Source organism: Amblyomma maculatum, chromosome 7 (assembly GCF_055883805.1).
Source record: "Amblyomma maculatum isolate TAMU_Amacu chromosome 7, ASM5588380v1, whole genome shotgun sequence".
NCBI lineage: Eukaryota > Metazoa > Arthropoda > Arachnida > Ixodida > Ixodidae > Amblyomma > Amblyomma maculatum.
In genome coordinates this window covers 103,833,177-103,852,996 of record NC_139350.1, presented here as the reverse complement: position 1 = coordinate 103,852,996, position 19,820 = coordinate 103,833,177, and the positions used below count along the sequence as shown (strand labels likewise).

At 43.9% G+C, this 19,820-nt stretch overlaps 1 protein-coding gene across 2 annotated transcripts in view; it reads right to left on the bottom strand.

Annotated features, from left to right (window-relative positions):
• Positions 1 to 8,743: 8,743 nt before the first annotated feature.
• Positions 8,744 to 19,820, bottom strand: part of LOC146184234 (uncharacterized) — a 34,077-nt gene continuing 23,000 nt past the window's right edge. The window contains exons 4-5 of one of the 2 annotated variants that reach the window (XM_084609308.1): positions 18,038 to 18,184; positions 8,744 to 9,163 (exon numbers count right to left, since the gene is read on the bottom strand). In XM_084609308.1, coding sequence (XP_084465434.1) covers positions 9,088 to 9,163; positions 18,038 to 18,184 — 223 coding nt within the window. In that variant the 3' untranslated portion in view covers positions 8,744 to 9,087. The remainder of the gene's footprint in view (positions 9,164 to 18,037; positions 18,185 to 19,820) is intronic. The other variant, XM_084609309.1, reaches the window with a different exon arrangement.

Genomic DNA, 19,820 nt, shown 5'->3' with positions numbered 1-19,820 from the left:
TGATTTATATGAAGAATATGGAAAAGAGTCTTCAAGAAAGCAACCTTAGTTTTAATCTCTCGTATAAGCTAGGTTGAATGGATGTGGAACAAACGCTTCCAGGAATAATGTATGCAGAGCGACATTGCTCTATTAGCCAACAGCCATGAAAATTTGCAACCATGGGTTAATATATGTGGATACGAGGGAGATGCAGTTGGCAATACATTCAGCTTGATTAGGCAGGTTTTGATGGTATGAGGATACTTATCTGATAAAAAGCTTAGAATACAAGAGAGTGAGACCAAAACTGTCAGTATATAAATATCTTGGGGAATGGGTAAACGAAGGAGAGGTGTCCATGGAAAATTTTAAACAGGCCACCATGGCTAAGCGATAATGAAGCACAGGACATTTTGGGAATACAACTGATACAAATCACTTAAAAGGCATTTGAAAATAAATGATGGAGACAAGACATACCTTCGAAAACGCGGTATTGTGCTTAAGGGCAGAAGTCCAGTCGGGATTACAATAAATCAAGATCTGTAGGAAGGTTAGCACTTCCAATCGACACCAAAACTGCAAACGAAGCTGTACAGGGAGACATGGGCTGAGCGTCTTTCGAGGCACGAGAGACTCATAGCGAAATAGTGTATTAAGAGCGCCCCAGCATAATGAACGACAATAGCTCTTTAGGTAAATTGGTACTTACACCGAAAAGGCATTGGCTCGCAGGGGCGGAAAGAGACCAGGAAACTAAACAATATATAGGAATGCAGGATGAATAAGTAAGGAACAATAAACAACAGGTAAGCAACACAGAGGCTAAAAACGTGAATAATTCTATGGAAAAATAGACAACCCCATACTTATAAGGAAAAGTGAAATATTAGAAAAAGAAGGAAACTTTCCATAACAACTCAAAAGGCAGCGGCCTTCTCTTTGGATCTAGATAAAGATCAGAAGCCGAAGATAGAGAAGAAAGTTTAACAAAGAAGATGAAGCTTTTGCTATGCGCTCTAGATGCCCAGAAACAATCGAACATCTTATACTGGAGTGTGGCAGTATCCTTGTAGATGTTGATGCGGATATAGTCACTCTAGCCGAGACCCCGGGGTTCAGTGGTAACAAAGTAAGCGTGAATAAATCGGCGGTACATGTTAACAAGAGATGTTTGGAAGATTGGTGGATAAAAAGCAGCGAGGGGACGCCTTGAAGCTAAATCGAAATTAAACAAGGATATTTAACGATAACCATTCCTAAAACTAAATTCCTTAAAATTGAAGAGTAGTTAGAAAGCATAAAAAAGAAACGTTGAGATTCGCGAATACTATCGCCACCCCGTTTCAAACGGGATGTTCTTAACATCCATCCACCCATGTTTAAGTAAGTGCCGTCTAAATGGAATTAGTGGTGAGGCTGCGAAAAATAATTATTTTGTTGCAACGAATTGCCTCTGAAGAAACAAGGATGTCCAGGTCTTTGTGGGTATTACCGCTATCGTGTAATTTACTGAAGGAAGATCTCAATTGCCCGCTTTTTTTTTTTTTGTTGTTGGCGATCAGCAGAGGCACACAAAAGAAATGTAATCGACCAAATTGCGCTCACGAGGACAGCTCGCGGAGCCATCTGGAGCGCCTTCACTGTTTTAAATCAGTACACAATATGTATGAAAACGAAAACATCGTGAGTCAGGCCTGCCGGCAGGCATAGTGAATCAGTGCATAGTGCAAGAAGTGACAGGAATGTAAGGAGGGGGAGTGGATATAATTTTTTTCTCTCCACAGAGTGCACTTATAGGGACTCCGTTCTGGTGCACAAAGAGAACTGGGAGGTTTGTACTCTAGGCAGTGAGCATTGCCCTTATTAAACATCCATATATTGTGTTCCGCTGCCCTTCCTGCAAGCCTAATGGTCTAACACAGATTAATCTACAGCAGATGGAACGAAAACAAAAATTTCTCAAGGTCAGTTTTACACGCTGATAGATCTCAAATTTTACAACTGCAACCAAAATAAAATATACTAGTTAACCATCTTTGATTTTTCAAGTCGTATCCGTACCTTTAAGGTTTGTATTTCAAGTAATTTGAAAATAGTTCTTGTTTTATTATCGCAATATACAAATGAGTACGAGAACACATTTGAGCCCACTCGGCGATCTTATAGGAGGCGAAGAAGCACGCTGAGAACGTGTCGCAGCTGTTGATATCCCCCGTATTCTCTGCAGCTCCGCTGTTATCTTTTCCCTTTGCGCTGTCCGCTGCCTCTAGACCAACCAAGGAGAATTAGGCACTGGCTTGTAGGAAATTGCCTTGCATTAGAGGTTTGCGCGCTTGTTGGAGGAGCTGGAGAATTGTAGTTTGAGGCCAGGTGTGAACATGATTCACTTGCTTTCTGATTATCGTCGCTATAGTTTGCATGCATCTTCTGTCCGCACATCCTGACCACTCTCCATGAAACACGAAAGCCGTTGGCCCTAAACAACAAAGCAGGGCGAAATCTATGACGAAACGCTGTGTAGTATTTTAACGTCAGACGTGTGCATTTGTGTATCACTATTTTCTACTTCTGTACGTTGTTGTGTACTACTTTCCTTGGAAAGTATACTTTCCTACATGTGGACATGTAGGGCAAAGAGAGGATAATCGATGGTCGCTTAGGGTAAAAAACTGGATTGCGAGGGAAGGAAAGCGTAGCAGGGGGCGGCAGAAAGTTAGGTGGGCGGATGAGGTTAAGAAGTTCGCAGGTGTCAAGTGGATGCAGCTAGCACAGAACCGGTTTAATTGGAGAAATATGGGAGAGGCCTTCGCCCTGCAGTGGGTATAGTCAGGCTGATGATGATGATTACGTTCCTTTGTAAGCAATACAAAGTTCTCTTGTTATTACACAAACGGCTGGTTTCGTTTGGCTGGTTTATGTGGTTTAAAGTTCCAATTGACTCGGTGAATAAGAAACACCGTAGTGGAACACTGGAAATTTTGACCTGTGGTTCTTTAACGTACACTGGCAACCCACATCATTTTGCACACAGTCGAGCCAAAGCATTACTGCGGCAAATTGCACAAGCACCTGTGGTCGGCATCTTGTCAATGCCAAAATACGTACAGAGATTGTTGTGACGACAGAAATTCTTCTGTAGTCTTTGTCAACTGGGAATCTTTACACTATTGCTGCCAAAATCAATAAACATGCAGATACCTTGTTACAAATAGTATGGCGCAATGCCCCGGTGCCTAAAATGCCTCCCACCTGTACTGAGGTTAATATCCTTGCCATGATTGCAGTACTCAGTCATATCTTCACCGCTTCCATGGTTTTTCTTAGAGCACTTGTGATTATGTGGAAACTTGGGCGCGCCATTCAAGTGAAGGTATGAGCTTAATATGCAGCCTATTGGTACATACTTATTTTCATTCGTCTTTATTTCTTATTTTTTGACAGCTGCCGACATGCGGCCGTATCATTGCAATTCTAGCGCGCGGATCGATTCTGTATTTTTTGTTCAAGCGCGTTGTCATCAGGCGACGCTTTAACCTTTTCTTTGTCGTGCATTGCGATGAGATGCGAAGAGGCGTTGCGATGAACCTGGAAGATTCCAGCCACTCGCGTGTGTTTCTACAATATTCCGCTTTAGTGTAGTCACCGTTTGCGGCTTCATCTAGATGTTTCTTCGCCATCATTAAATTGAGCGTTGACGGGTGCGACAGGCATTCTCTGTTCGACGGCCCGCGAGCCCGTTTGCTCCTATCACCGCCGCCGAGTACTTAGTCATTTTGCGGGCGCAAATCAGCCCAATAAAGCGACTCTTTATTTGCTGCCATCGACCGTGTCACCACCACTTGACACTATATATGTAGCTTTTATATATTTTAGCTTCTGAAAAAGAACAAACATGAAGTGTTCAGGCCCATTCCACGTAACTAAAACGAGTTCCTATGTACGAGGTGTATGATATGTATGAGGAAACCACGCAGACTGATATACTATGCTTCCTCGTATACACTCTTGACCGCACCTCCTTCGCTTTCCTTGCTAATACCAATCGCGATGTCAACATCCCCGTTTCCTTGGTGGTGGGAGCATGCAGCATCGTGGGAGTGTCGTGGGGGCAGGGAGGTGGGAGCGTCGTGGCAGGCATGCAAAATTTCGTCGCCTAGGTTTTAGGGAACGGCAAGGGATGGCGACTGTTGAGGACGAAATTCTTGAAAAGGATCTCGTAAGGCAGCAGAGAGAAAATAAAGCACGCTGGTAGGCTGTAGGTTGGTTGCTTTGTGGGTTTTAACGTCCCAAAGCGACTCAGACTATGAGAGACGCCGTAGTGGAGGTCTCCGGAAATTTCAACCACCTGGGGTTCTTTAACGTGCACTGACATCGCACAGCACACGGGCTGTAGGTTCTCTGCCAATACCACTTTGCAAATAATTATTGCTTGAAGATCAAGGTCGGTACATTGTGGCGCATCGAAGGTCCACAGTTTACTGCGTTGATGAAGGTGTCTGCTCCGACTTCGGTCCGGCAGTGTTACGAGAGCATGGGAAAGCCAATATGCGTCTAAGTGTTTAAGGCTGGATGTGTACGTCACTGTGATGTCATTTTTGCAGACGCAGATTTCTGCTTGCAAGTCACCCTGAAGGATCATTCATATTAGCCAGCTGGAAAAATGCGGGGCGATCCATCACTACTTTGAAAGGTCTACAGTACAGATATTAACTTAAATTCATAACTGCTCACACGATAGAGATGCACTCTTTGTCAGCGGCATACTAGTTGCCCTCAGTTTTCGACAATGAACGACTTGCGTAAGCAAGTACATGTTGTGGACGTTTTGGTCTGGAACTAGGATGGCAGCCAAACGACAATTACTCGCATCGGTGCGTACCACCGAATCAGCCTGTTCATCAAAGTACGCTAGAACGGGTGGTGATTGAAGGCGGCGTTGAAGGTTCTGAAATTCTTGCTGCTTCGTTCTTTTCATCGGAATGGTACACCTGCTTTGAAGAGAATTTTGAGGGACGCGGCAATTTTGGAGACGTCTGGCACAAAGCGGAAGTAGTTGGCACATGCTGCAGCAAGCGCCAAACTCGTTCTGGTCTCGAAACGCAGATAAATTCGCGGTGGCAACAGTTTTTAGGGGTAGGGAAGTACCCCATCCTCTGGCGGTGTGGTTTAAAACAAGTCTTGGTAAGCGAAGTGGAATTTGTCGGCTTTTAAGGTAAGAGGTCGGGAGTTGTATCGCTTGCAGTACCGCCTCAAGGTGGCCAACGTGGTCTGCAAAACGTGGGGTGAAGACGATCACTTCATCCAGCTATACGAGAAAAGTCTGCCATTTCAGGTTCGGACAGAGCCCATAAGCCTTTAAAAGGTTTCTGGCGGGAAGAAAATGCAAAACGGCATTACCTGATACTCATGCAACCCATAAGGAATGAATTCAATCTTTCCGTGGTCACTCTCGTCTACCTCAATTTGCCAGTACCCAGATTAGAGATCCACGGAGGAGGAATACCTGCTGCCTCTTCGGAATTTTAAAGCTTCGTCGGTTCAGGGCAGGGCGTTAATATCCTCTTTAGTAATATTGTTCAACCGTCGTAAGTCAACACAGCGACGTAATTCTCCGTCTCTCTTCATGACAAGTAGGATAGGTGCCACCCAAGGGCTATGAGAGGATCTAATAACTTCGGCACCAAACATTTCCTTCATTAGGTGATAATTCCGGCACGTTATTTAAAAGAAACACAATAGGGTGACTGTCGGAGCGGTTGTACTGTATCGTAGGTAACAATACGATGTTTTAAAAGGTGCTTAGCTGACACCCGGGCATGTCACTAAGCAACTGCCAGCAACCAGAGGCGTGCCAGAAATTTTTTGCTCACAATGTTGGTTCCTAAATTTGCGACGAATGAGGTATTTAATCTCTGGCATTTGGGCTGTCCCCAATATGATCAGGAATATTATCATGATGTCTGTGCACTAAAAATATAAAAAACAATGTAACGAACGGAAGTCATGTACACGTTGAAGCTTCAATGAAGCTAAATATTAAGGTTTCCTTTCCAGCGCTACAGCTCGTGCGTAGGGACGTACAGCACACATATTAATGAATGGTATCCTATTATCCAGCGACAATATAACTTTCTTATTCTGTTCGAACACCTGTCAAAAGAAATTGGTAATAAATGCCTGGTAAGTTTCAGAGGCCTACAAAATAGCTAGTTTAATATAAGAAAAATAATTTGAATTGTTCTTGCTGAATATCAGACGACGCGCACGGGTATTTAGCGCCGACGCAGGAAGCGCCTGCTTTCATCTTGGCAGCACAAGAGCGCGTCTTCTTTCCTTCATATGCATTGGGAATGTTCTCAAGTACCCATACAGCAGTGGGCGCCGCTCCTTCCCTGCCCTGGTAGTTGCTTTTAGCATTGGATAATGTACAGATGCATGCAGTTACGCCATGCATGCGGAATAAATTATTCCCTGTCATAAACTTTGTTAGGATTGTCAGCAAACGACAACAAGGATCATCTTCATCATCTTGTGAAGCAAGCTTATCGCTGTTAGGTCGCCAAACTTATACAACGGCTAACAAGAGTCCTAAATTGTCCCGAAATACAGAGACGCAAAGAAGCAGCCGAATAAAGATCAAATAAAATACCATACAAACAGCGTTTAACAATTGCAGGCTTGTCTTGACCTGCTTAGTTAAGTATCCTGCGCCACAGCCAGAACGCGAACTGCTGTTGAAGCGACAGATTACTCAACGCGTGTTCAACAATGGCTGTTTTCATTACAGCGATGGTTTCCTTTGTACTTGAGGAGACATCAGCACTACTTAACATGTGCAGCCGGCAAGCGTCGTATGTCAATTTTGCGGGTACCATACTGCGTGTCGCATCAGCGGCTTGAAAGCGGCAATGTCGAAGATGCCCAAGAATTAGCACAGTAAGTGAAGGTCGGTGAAGCCGTGCGTTATAAACTTCGACTTGTTTTTCCATTGACATGAACATAACGCAAATTAGTACTCACGGTGCAGTTTGTGAGAGCGTCATACCGTCAAATAACGATTCGACAGTCAGGCATTAAACATTGTTGAACACTTAAAAATTGGATGCATGCATATGTCGTATAGTGGGATTGTGATGACTGCTGAATGCGGCGCGTTTTTGCACTGAAAAAGCTGCGAAACAAGGCATTGATACCCTCCTACTACCGCAGCGTATCACAAAAAAATTTGGGAAGGCCGTTCAGCTCCGTTCTCGAATCGTATGACGCCACAACTTCGATGGGTCCTACCAGTCACTAAACTTAGTCGCAGCTTTTTTTTGTGCAACTGTTACTGAGTGGTCGGTTTCACTACGCTCAAAGGCTCTTCTGTCTCTCTAGCAACGAAGAGACTATCATGCCTGCAAACGGCCGTACCCAGGTGCCCGCTGTGATGCGTCGCTTACCGCACAGCCGAGCCGTCGTCGTAGATGGGCACTCGGAAAAGCGCTTCACTGGCTCCGTTTTTCTAACGGAGAAGACGCACGTTTTTAGCGCACGCCCAGAATTGACCGACTATGAAGAAGGAGAGCCCAGCCGCTGCGCAGCGCGTAGCCTATGCTATCCTAAGCGTAGCCATGCAGCGGTTTTTGCAGCTCAACTAGGTTTAACCGGAGCTAAATCACTGCCAAATATAATCTCTCGCGCCGACATTGACGACGACGACGGTGACGATGAAGACGCTGCATTATCTAAGCAACAGGGACCTTACGCCATCACCTATAAGGAACTGCACATACATGAATTTCCGTTGATGCCAACTTTGTGCTCCATTGAATATTTTACTACCCCTACCTGGCGATACGAAATCCAGGGTGGCACCCTTGCTCTTTTTTTGGCAACTTGGAATGTTTCGTTTGGTACTTTTACTAGCCTTCTTAGGTAAGGGGACATACAAAGTCAGGCAACGGTAAAGACAACCTATTAGGATAGGATAGGAAATACGTTAATTTCTCTAGGAATGTCTTGTGTGTAATAGGTTGCAAAGACGACCTATTATTTCCAAGCTTTTGCGGCCTAGCTTGACAGCCGTGCTGTACGTGTGCGGCACCACTGTAAGGACGGATGTAATCTTCCTCTTGCAGCTCGACAGCTCGACGCGGTGCACAACCTGGCGAACACTACGATTCAAAGTATACGTTCCGAATTACCATCACGCAAGCTAAGTAACGTGGCGGCGCCAAGCGGTTGCAAAGGGATGCAGTTGGCACTCCGAACTTTTGTAAGGCCCCAGAAAATATGCCCAGCACTTCGTTTGGAACCTCACGAGGAGAGTGCAATATGTCGTTGTGAAACCCTGACTTGTACCATCGCGAGAGTGTGAAGACCCATTGTCTTTTGAACATTTATGTATACGAAGAGCGATGTGCAGAAATCACATCCGATATCAACCCTTTAATTGGGCACGCGGCAGGTTATAAACTGCGGCGGATACATCTCTTGCATCAGGCAGATACTGGATTGGAACTTTTTTCACTGTCAGTTTCAGTTTGTTCCCTGAGTGCGTGTTATCTTGCGTGAAGAAGATAAAAACATGTGTTTGGAAAGTTAAATAGGAATTCTTTAATAACCTTCTGTGGCACAAATTTTGTCTATTTTTCTAGGGGTTCTAAAAAGCAAAGCGTGACTGCAACGTTTTAGCTGACTTCTAGGCGAGATTGCACTAAAGCTACTCTAACAAGGACAATATAGCTATAAAATTTATAGAAACATTGTGAACATCTATTGAACAATGTATTTATTTCTTTGGAAAGCACGGATCAATTCAAGGCCAGGCAAAAGTGCCAAACTTTTGTGGCCTTCAGCTGTTCTGTTTGGTTACAAATTTGGCGCTAAGATAAAATGGCGTGGTTACATCTGTGTATTGTAACAACAGTTCTGGCTGTATTTAGGCTGTCCAATCGTAACATTGGAAGAAATCACTGAAACACGGAGTCGGCTCCAAGACCCAAATTTATCATGCACCCTTCGGTGCGGCCGCTTCGTCCTGCTCGTCGCTGTTGGCCGGCTCGTGTCTTCGCAGGGCTGGACCCATCTCCCTTGGCGTCCTCTTCAATAGCCGGCATCCTATTCAATGGCCGGCGTCCGTGTTGAGGTTAGAGCAACCTGCCTCTCGCCGCCTTTTTGCAATGGGGAAACCGCCCTGCACATCGTGTTGATATCATAACATGTATAAAGTTCAGTTGTCATTTTGAATTATTGCTGTAGCAAGTGAATACTATTTCTCGAAGCACTTGATTTTTCAGGTTCATTTATCGCAAGGGTAAATGGCTTCTCTAACACAGGCGCTCAATTATAACTGCTTTAAGAGAGACCTTATGACAGGCACAAAAGTATTTTCTTTCGGGCTTATATGGATATAACTGTGCGTGTTGTGCTGGAACTGGTGGCGCTATGGCGGTAAGGGACTAAGGCTATTATGCCAATCTGGAGCGTAGGAATTTTGTTGGTAGTATGTAAATATTGTGCCGCTGTTTTAGTTTAGAATTTGATTAACACATGCTCTTTTTTTAGACATCCTAAGTATTTGGTATATTCACATAAAAGGAACATTGGGCGAGAAGCTGATCATTTATCGTAAAATTGACTGAAATATTTTTCGCGGTTTTTTGGATTATCTTGAAGCATTTAAACGTGATTTACTGGAAGTTTTTCACAAAAACGTTCGACATTTTTTGTTAGAAACGTTGTTTGCAAGGAATGTGTGACCAATATCAAGGCGGAATAACGTTACATCAAATAAGACCGCTCTTGGTGCTTCCAGGGCTTACATTATCCTAAACTAGACTTCACTAAATTGAGTTTTTCTTTCGTTCGTGGACCCTAGACTTCTGCCATTTATATTTCGATTTAATGCATATTAACTACACGCAGTCTTCAGAGCCTATATAAATATTTTTATTTCATAAGTCTGTGCTTGTGTTTTGCACCACCTCTTTCGTAACCATCTATGTCGACATGGCTTGAGAAATAGCGAAGTCATATTTTATGCCTTTGCGCTCCGACTGTTCTATCTTATGTATGATGTCTAATGCGAAACATAGAACTGCGTCTCTTGACTGGAGTGCTGTGTTGGGTTCAACAAGTCAGAGTAGACTGTTCTGCTTTTTATCGTATTTATTTTCTGGACAGCTCCACGAACCTGAATTCATCAGTAAAAACTGATACCCAATGTGGCTGTCTTGCTATATTACGGTTTTACTACGTACGGTTTTGCTTTGGTTTTGACAATACTGAGTACCAAAGGATTGATCAATTTGGGTAAACAGAAGAGTGTTCTAGATGTGCACCTTGTCACGATAAGATAACAAAGGTTGTTTGGAAGAAACATTTTCAGTATGTTTGCGCGGTCGTGAGTGCTGTTATGTCCGCGAGGGACGGTCCATCAGTTCTTACGCTAATGCTATTAATGAGTGATAATTTGTACGCTCACGGTGAGGTGTAAACACAGGTTTTGTGCCGGGACGAGGCGTTTAATATATATTCACAGAGACCCACATACTACACTTCCATAATGTAAGGTTGAAGGTAGAATTGAGTGATAGATGTGTAAGAGCACTTCTGTTCGACCCTCAGTATATACGCGAGAGTACCTTGAGTATATTGAAGGAATAAGACGCTTAATTTTGCGGTTGTTTGTACATGGTAGAGACAACTTTTCAAATATGAAATTTAGAAAATTGTTTCCGCTTATAATAGGTAGAATGCTTTTTTCTTTTTCTGGTGTAGGTTAGGATCAGACTGTAATCGTCGTTTCAGCAAAAACAGAAATGCTACTGACATCTGTGGGGAGAAATGGAGCCCTTTTTTGCCCTTCCATGTGGTCAATTTATATTAATCTGGAAACCTTTTCACGCGCGTCTATATATTCCGGGTTGTGGAAGCTATCAAGTGATGGTGAACACAAACTGAATAGATACACCATGAAGGAAGTGAATAGTGGTCAATGGCCAATTCCAAAGTTCTAGACGTTTCGAAACACTTTATGGGTTTTTTGTTCTCTCCTCTGGACAAGACATTGTGATCACTTGCATACGCAAGACGTGACATAACGAGTATGAGCAAATGTCTATCGTAGTCGTTTGCATCCGGATCATGGCAGCTAGCGTTGGAAGAATGATTAGAGATTCCCGCAGCCGCCAATTTATTAAGTTCATTCCTTTGGAAGAAACCACTATTGTTGCCAGTCATTTAGCGTGTTCTAGCGCATGGCTCACATTGGCGTTCATTGAGTGGTTGTTCCTCACGCCATGTTCGTGGTCGGTAAACAATCTTGAGAAATTTCCGGTTCGCCCAAGTACACTTGGGGGAACCGGAATTTTTTCTATTGCCTGTTTTACTTTCACATTCACGAGTTATTTTCGAAGCTTGATGTTCGGAATGCGGGAAAAGCGCTTGCCATATCTCGAAAACACAAGCAATAGGGGGCTCGCTTGTTTATTTATAACGGATATATTATGAATTCGCGGATTAATGTGGCGTTATAATTCCTTTGAACAACAAATGTAGTAATGCTTAAGATAATGATTTGAGACATTACTTTCCCGAACAAAGTGCTCGAACGGGTTGACTCCTAAGCGCGCAGTAAATGCATGGTTTGCAAGGAAATCAGCCAGGAAGCCAACATCCCACAGTGGATGCCTAGATATACTAGCCCACTGAGAATGCCGTACCTCCAGGCCTGCTCTTCAATTACTACTGATCGAAAAAGACGGACAGGCAGTGCTCTTTATTCCTGAATGCTTCACAGGGAGCATTATCAAGACGAACCAGGTAGACAGTTGACACTTCTTCCTATCTACCCTCATAATGTCGAGAAGTGCTTGTGAATGTAGAACAAAAGTTACCCGAATATTGCGACGACTATTTGCCTTGGCAGCTTCTCAGTGCGTACAGGCCTACTACTACTACGTGAGATTGTCGGTTTTCCAGGTTTCAGAAAAGACACTAACGGTTGCTCTCCCAGGTCTCGAATATTTTTCCTCCTATCATTATTCTGTTAAATTCATCAGTTGTGCAACTACAAAGATTGTTGCGCCAGCATTCAGAAAAGTAATTCATCACTCCCTGGAGCGGTTAGCTTACCATGAGATAGTAGTCTTGATTTATTGGATTAGTGAAACTATCATAGGCTTTGTACGTGCCTTTCATTTATTGGCAGCGTTCGTATTTCATGGATCTTTTTTTGCTTCTAAAGGGATTGTGCATGGAGTGAAGAACTGGAAACTGCGGCTAAGTATTCCCCTAATATGTCTGGCAATCAAAAAGAACTGTAAACGGCGAGTAGCAGCTAGTCAGCCTTCCAACATACTTCCACATTTTTCCTAGGTGATAAAGGAGCTCGTGGAGTAGATACAATTGTGACATGACAATTTCTCAATATTTTGACGGATGTGGCATGCTTCTGCTCGCCTTTTTTTTTTTTAAATTGAAAGGTATTCATGCGCTGGGTATCTTAGAAAGGGACCCCAGACTTTGTTCTGCATTTTTTGTTCGCGTCTCTACATTCTCGTGTACACCAAAATTTCTCCTCCTTTGAACTTGGAAATTGACAGGCGTGCAGCAGGAATGCATGTAGTCGAGATTTCATTGATTTTGTCTACGCCACGGTACTCTGAACTGCATCTAACCGGCTTATCAAAAATATTGCCAGTCACCTAAATGGTGTTCCACCACAAGGAATCCTGAGGTATGATTGATGTGAGGATGATACACTGATCATGCAGATGGGTGATCGCATAGGTATGGATTGTCTAACACTTTCCTTTAATTGTTCCGATACTATGCAAATTTGGAGCAGTGTATGTTTTCATTCCCTGTTGCCCTTAAATCACCCCACTCTCCACACCCTCCTCCCCTAACGTGGCGGACTTGGTCAGCATCTGACCAGCTGAATGGTCAGTTGGCCTTGTTGACCCTGGCCCAGGACATTCTTGACGCTTAGTAAATCGTTGAATAAAGTTGCTTCCTCCTCTTTTCTTTTATATCGGTAAAATTAGAAGGTCAACTAATCGACATATCTGTAGATCTGATTCTATATGATATTGAGAAGCAATAATTAGTCTTATCCGAGCTCTATAAACAAATTTGTTGCTCAAAAAATATTCTATCAAAGTTGTTCTATAGATTATCTGCCTTATCGCTACCCCAAAGAGATGAATGGGCGTCAAAATCTCCGACTACAAGATTTTATTTTGCAAAAGCAGATCCTCTATTGTCGAGATTACCGTGAAATATTTTTCATGTAATATATTACTTTTGTGTATTAATGGAGAAATAACTGGTTAGCCTTTTGCATTGCTACCACTCGGGGCCTGTCCCTTTTAAGCAAATCAGGAAGCGGCACAATCCGTCCGACATCGACGGCATAGCGCCACCTACGCTGGTATTCATTGCCTGTTAAAGGTGCTAAATCAAGGCCGCAGACATATTTAGTAGCGAAAGCTACACTGCGCTAGGGTGTCAAGACGTCGGCGTGGCACCGTGTTCCGTATGCTCCGCAGGGCGTCGCGCCACTGCCTAACAACTGTCACGTGGTATAGACCGAGAGCTGGGCCAGATATTGGAGGAGGAAAGAAGAAAAAATAAGGAAAAGAAGAAGAAGAAAAATAAGAAAAGAAAGAAGAAGAGAAAGAAGCAGTAAAAAAAACCGCAAAATAAGACGAAGGAAAGGAAGAAGAAGAAGAAGACAGATAACGTAGTTGGTAGAGGCGAAAGACAATAGCGAGTTGCGAAGAAAGAAGGCTCGTTGGAACGTTGTGACGGCGGAACATTAAATCCAGGTGTCCGCAGAAAAATGCGCTGAAACACTCACACCTTTCTATCACTTGGTTCAAGCCATGCTTAACCTCCTCTCCCCGCCTCCTCCATTATTCGTGTCTTTGGCCTCGCCTCTTGGGGAAGAGACCTTCACTCTCGCCGACCCGCAAAATGCCAAACCCTTCTTTTGAGGTGGTAGACCGGTGCAGCCTGCTTCTGCCTGGGGCGTGGTTTACGATGCCGCAGGCTCATTTTGTGTGGCTTGGGCCGAAAAGCAGTGTAGCCCCCCTCCCCGCCCAGTCGCACTGTTTCGAAATAACTTTTCTGCTCAGAACTGAAATGCGCGGAGCTAGAAGAAAGCTTTTGTTCTGATTGTGTAATTCTCTAACTCCTATATTATCAAGTTCTTTTGTGTGAGATCACTTTTTTGCTCTCTCCCAGGTAAGGCAAGACATGTAGTAAACCAGGGGTTCTCCTTTACAGTGACCCCAGAGGAAAGTAGTGTCCGCACAGACTTTGGTTGAATGCTCTTTTGAGGCTCATTTCGCCCATGTCTAGAGGCCGCGAGAAGTCTGAGGGTCCGGATTCTGGCACTTGAAGCACCATCACACATTGGGTATGTAGTGTTCAACGTTAATTCTCAGGTCGCCAATATCAATTAAGGCAAGGAGAGTACTGAAGGCAAATGTAAGGACAATGTGCTTTACCGCGATTGATTTGTTTTTATGAAGTTTATGCTGTGGACACTTGCATTTTTATCGACAAGACCTTGAAGCATTCTTTTTTGTTCAGGGGTATGGAGCCAGTTTTTAAAATCTCACTTCGGATTGTGGCCAAGGATCGGAGCGCAGTGATGGAGGCGGCTTTATATGTGCTCCGCAGACTTTATATTAGACAGGTTTGTGAATTGCGCATTACAGTCGTGTGCAAGCAAGAGGTCCGTGCTCGCTATTTGTCACCATTTATTCTGCACCAAAGGCATCTGCCACCGATTTTTCAAGATTTAATAGCAAGGAGATTATCGCTTATTTTTGTTCCTTTTCACTAAGAGTAACTAAACAAAATAGTTCTGCTTTCGGAAAAACGGATGTTACATCGGGCCGCCTCCTTTTCCAAGGACCATCATATTCATAAAAAAAATGAATGACAGGAGCTATAGCGCTAGTTATTCACCGTGATGCACAAGGGGGCTGTACAAGGTCTCGCATACAAATCTTGCCCATGCCAGCTGTGCACTATAACTACAGCCTAATATTGCATTACATAGGGTTTTCATACCCCACAAGTTTAACCTTCGTAGACAGAAAAAAGGGGAAAAGCAAACAAACGAGGAGACAGGATTGTTTAAAAAAAAATAGGGAAGTGAAAGCTAAGGGGAGAATGCGAAAACGCGGCTGTCGGTTTTCCTCCATCAGATCAGGCCAGAGATGCCGATAACGACAATATTGGGCCAAAGCATTGTGTTGGCTCCGCCAAGGGCTCTTAAAGTTTCTAACACTCGTCATCGGCTCATCCACCAGGATTTATTTTTCCTGGTGACGGTGATGCCATATATAAAGCTAGGCGTGGGGGCTCATATGGGACGTGGTGTCGCGCAATACATACAGGTAGCTCATTGAGCTCTGTGGGGGAGGTAAATGATTCACGAGTGACACCCAGATATATATTTGCATAGAACTTGCTTGTTCTATTTAGATTTACTACATAGTAACTCTAGTTCAGTTTCCTACAACTAAAACATGAAACCTAGGGAAAGGGCGCTGAAAAGCTGTTACTATAAAGGGAAAAATCTAGTACTTCCCTACAACTGCTCATTTCTCACTCTCGCAACTGCTCGTCCATTCTTAGTAAACCCTCTTCTTTCAATGAAGAACGATCCTTCTGTTACTCTCCGAGGTTACGACCCTACATTGACTACTACTACCACCACAGTATTGCACTACGCAAAATGTATCGAATGGGTTGTTGACAGATCTAGCTATGTAATGAAACAGACTTGAACTGTTACAAATGCACTGCGCCCTCCTCTTCTCTTGGCTTGCCTTCATTCCTGGGTAACCCATGCCCCCTTTGTACAGTAAGAACCCTCCGAGGCTTTTCCCAGGCAACTGGTCTACATCAGCGACCGTGGCTGCTACTGTTACTGCAATGGCCACGGCAACGCGAAACTCTGCAAACAGGAGCTTAGCTTTCAAAACATGATGAGAAAGAGCTCTAATAGCAAAGGAGCACAAATCGGTGGATGGCGAATCGTTCGTAGTCTCCCCGTCAAAGGGCAAGATATTTATAGGCACAGCCTGACAGCAGCCTGAGCATCCGGTTGACGGAGCATGACTACGACCTTAAGAAATCATACCTGTCTACATAAGGGCGCCAGGTGCATTTTTGTTGAACAATAGTCGAAATTCAGAAGAGCAATGATTTCATGCTCTCCGAGAAAATCAGCCTGGCATTCACTCGGCTGATAAACATTATGCGTGCACTTCTTGGGTATCAAACTGGACGCCACACCTGCTGCCGAAATGCAGCGCTGCGATGGTATTCATTAATAATGTAAGAAAAGAATGGTGCGGCCTCCATGCATCCCACAGACTAGTTCTTCCCGGGACATGAATGAAACTAAAGTTAGCATTTACGCGAATTGTTTTGTAAGCGGCACATTGCAGGTATTCCGATTTAACGCATTCTAACGGCTGATTCCATCTAATGGAGTAGCAACTGGAGCCATTTGGTGGCACCAAGCTCTTTGTGAATAGCGCAATAGACACTCTGGGCTTTCGCGTCATATGTTATTCCTTGTCCGCTCCTCGATTTGTGGCGTCAGTCACAACTAGACGTACATACATCCCACGCTGCAGCCGTTAGTCTAGGTCTAGCATAGATATATGCAAAGCCGTTCGATTTCTTGTTCAGCGCTGTGCCATATTACGTTTCTTCTTATGTCATGAAAGAGGCACATGAAACAAATTTGCCTCATGACCGATAATGCGTGTTCTAACGTTAGTTTACTGTAAAATTTTGAGCAAAAAATACCATTTTCTAAAAACTCTGAATTCGGTAACCACGCCATGATACGGTGTAATAGTGCAAAATCTAAAGCACCGCAGAAACCTACCTGGAATTCCAAAACTTGCTAATAATTACTACTTGGTTTGCGGGGTTTTAACGTCCCAAAGCGACTCAGGCTATGAGAGACGCCGTAGTGGAGGACTCCAAAAATTTCGACCCCTGAGGTTCTTTAACGTGCACTGACATTGCACAGCACATTGGCGCCGTGCCTTTCGCCTCGATCGAAAAGCAGCCGCCGAGGCAGGATTTGATCCTGCATCCACAATGATTACTAGTACTGTCTCAAAGCCCTATCAGACAGAGCATCAAGTCTTTTGTCACATTAGTCACGTAACACAAAGAAATACCGTTGCCAGACGTAACCACGCATAGAGCCAGTGCTGCCCCCATTTCAAGAATAGCAAAGAAAACTTTTTCCTGCTCGACATCTAGTACAAAAAAATAAAACAGATGGTTGTGGGAAAGCCTCAGTACGCAAGCGAAAGTTTCGCCTGGATAACATGCCTTCCTCCGGGCTTGTTTTCACCTGGACGAAGATAAGTTCCCATGTCGAAACGTTAGCTAGCGCATTGAAGGTTCCTCTCAGCACTAGAAAATGTTGCTTGGTGCTGCACAAGATTAAGTTTTCACTGCGCCGTGTAAACGACGTATATTTTTATTTGCACTACTAATCCCTAAAACGAACTCCTAATTTAGAAAAAGTGGCGTAGTACATCGCTTATTGAGACTGAACAAAGCGAGCGATTGAAATTGTACGGCCGGATTTATATTAAATTACGTAAAACAATCATACGTGCAGGCGTTAGAGGGAACGACTGCCACCAGTATAAAATATAAAATATTCAAGTAAAGTAGAAATTGGAGGAGATTGGTTTTTTCGCCACGTAGTAACGAAGGGAAACTGTTAAGCATTGTATTTGAGGAGTCACGCTATTCTCAAATTAACAAGTTTTAGGACACATCTTCAGACTGTTTCACGAATATGGCACTAAGCGGAGAAGAACCTTGTCAGAAAAATTTAATGACTAAACGACAGGTTTGGATAAGACAACGATTTGATAGGTCAACTTATTTGGGCAAGAAAAAGAAGAAAAAAATGAATCAGAAATGCCCACTAGACGACATTCAGTGCCAGCATACTTCTTGCTCCCGCTCGGAGTATCAATCGGGATGAAATTTCGTCACCAACCGTTTCCCTGTTTGCTGCTGTCCATAGGCGCGAAGCTTCAATTCCCGCATCTTGATCTCCTGAGCGTCTAGTTCACAGGTCACCGCTCCTGGTGAAGGAGTGGAAGTCCAAGATTCCGTGGCACATTCTGGCGATGTCTCTACCATCCTGTACATACGTCGACGCTTGGAATCATGTTTGAAAACGACATCATTGCAAGTAGGGTGTGTGGTCAGGGCGATCAACCATTATGCCCAAGAATGCGAGATTGAAATTGGGGCTAAAAATTAGTTGTGGTTTAGCTATGGTTAACCCTAGTTGAATGGCGAAAGCAACAGCGGAATCTTCTTTTGCCTGCTGAATTATTCTCCTACCAACCTGTGTGTCATATGGGTAACGGAATGCAAACACTTCTGGCAGGCTAATTTTGATATCACCCTCCCCTATGAGTTGGCAGCTCGTGCTCGTGGCGTACTGTGGCGTGAATTTAAACGCCAAGGCAGGCTGATTTTTAATATGGGAACCACGGACACGGACAAAGCACAAAGTGACGAGCGGTTAGACCAGGCCTAGTATTGCCTTCGCAATCAAACAGCGCTAACAAGAGCCAACAAGCTAACAAAAAGCCACAAGGTAATGCATGAAATAACACAAATTTCCACTCTGTTGACACGGGCTCGAGTCACTAATGCGGCGGCTGCTTTTCTATAATGGCGAAAAGCAAGCCGTCCATGTGTCGGGCCATGTCAGTGCACGATAAAGTAATCAACGTAGTGGAACTTTCAGGAGCCTTCCATTATGGGGTCTCTCCTAGCCTGAGTCACAAATTCATTTCGTCGCTGAGCTGTACCCGCCAAGTGATATGATTCCTCCATCCGTTAGTGACACTGAAGTTTCCAAGCATTATGAGCATCACGATGCGATGTGCTCGGCTCATGATTCCCAATTGTCGAAACAGGTGCACGACAGCTATTCTGAACAAAGTGATTACGCGATAACGTTTCCATATATTGTTCAGTCACCAGATTGACTGAAGGTAATTTCAAGGTCAAATTCTTTGCATGACACGGAAATAGGCTTTCGCGTTTAGTAGAGCTATACCGTTAAATTACGCTGCAAACCTGGTAAACGTCCAAAAACAAAACCCTCTAAAGTTATGTCGCAAACTGGCTGACCGCCTATCCTGTCCGCCATGAAAGATCAGTCTGACCTTTTAATCTATCACATGTCGCATGCACATAACCACAATGTCCAGTCTGTAGTAGAGTATTCGGATAGAGGAACATACCTATAGGACTTTTATTTTCCCAGGAGATTTGCAAACAGCAGTAATACGTTAGGAAATATGCCCAGCCGGATTATGTCCCTGCAGTGAAGGAAGGTTCCCCGATGTCTCCTAACACTCATCACAACTTTAATTAGTAAATGGAACAATGTCAGTGATATGCGTAATGAAGTGCGGAAATCCAACCTAATTGCATACGAAGAGAGTTTCGGTTGTCTGCGCGCAGAGAACTGCACCAAAAGCAGGCACAACCTCATCTTCCTAGGCGCGGTCTTATTACAAGAGCATCACGTAAGCAATCTTGTGGTGTCGTTGCACCATAACGACAATGACACTGATTTTTACTTTTATAGCGCGTTGCTAAAATAGAGGCCCACCCCCAAACTTTGACGTAATATCTTGCTCTCTCTGCGTGTGAGCCGGCCTAACTACCTCATACATGGACATCCGAATGGTTCTGCTATGACTTCCACTGCACAAGTCGATTGCTAAAGCACCGCCAGCATTGAAGCACTCCTG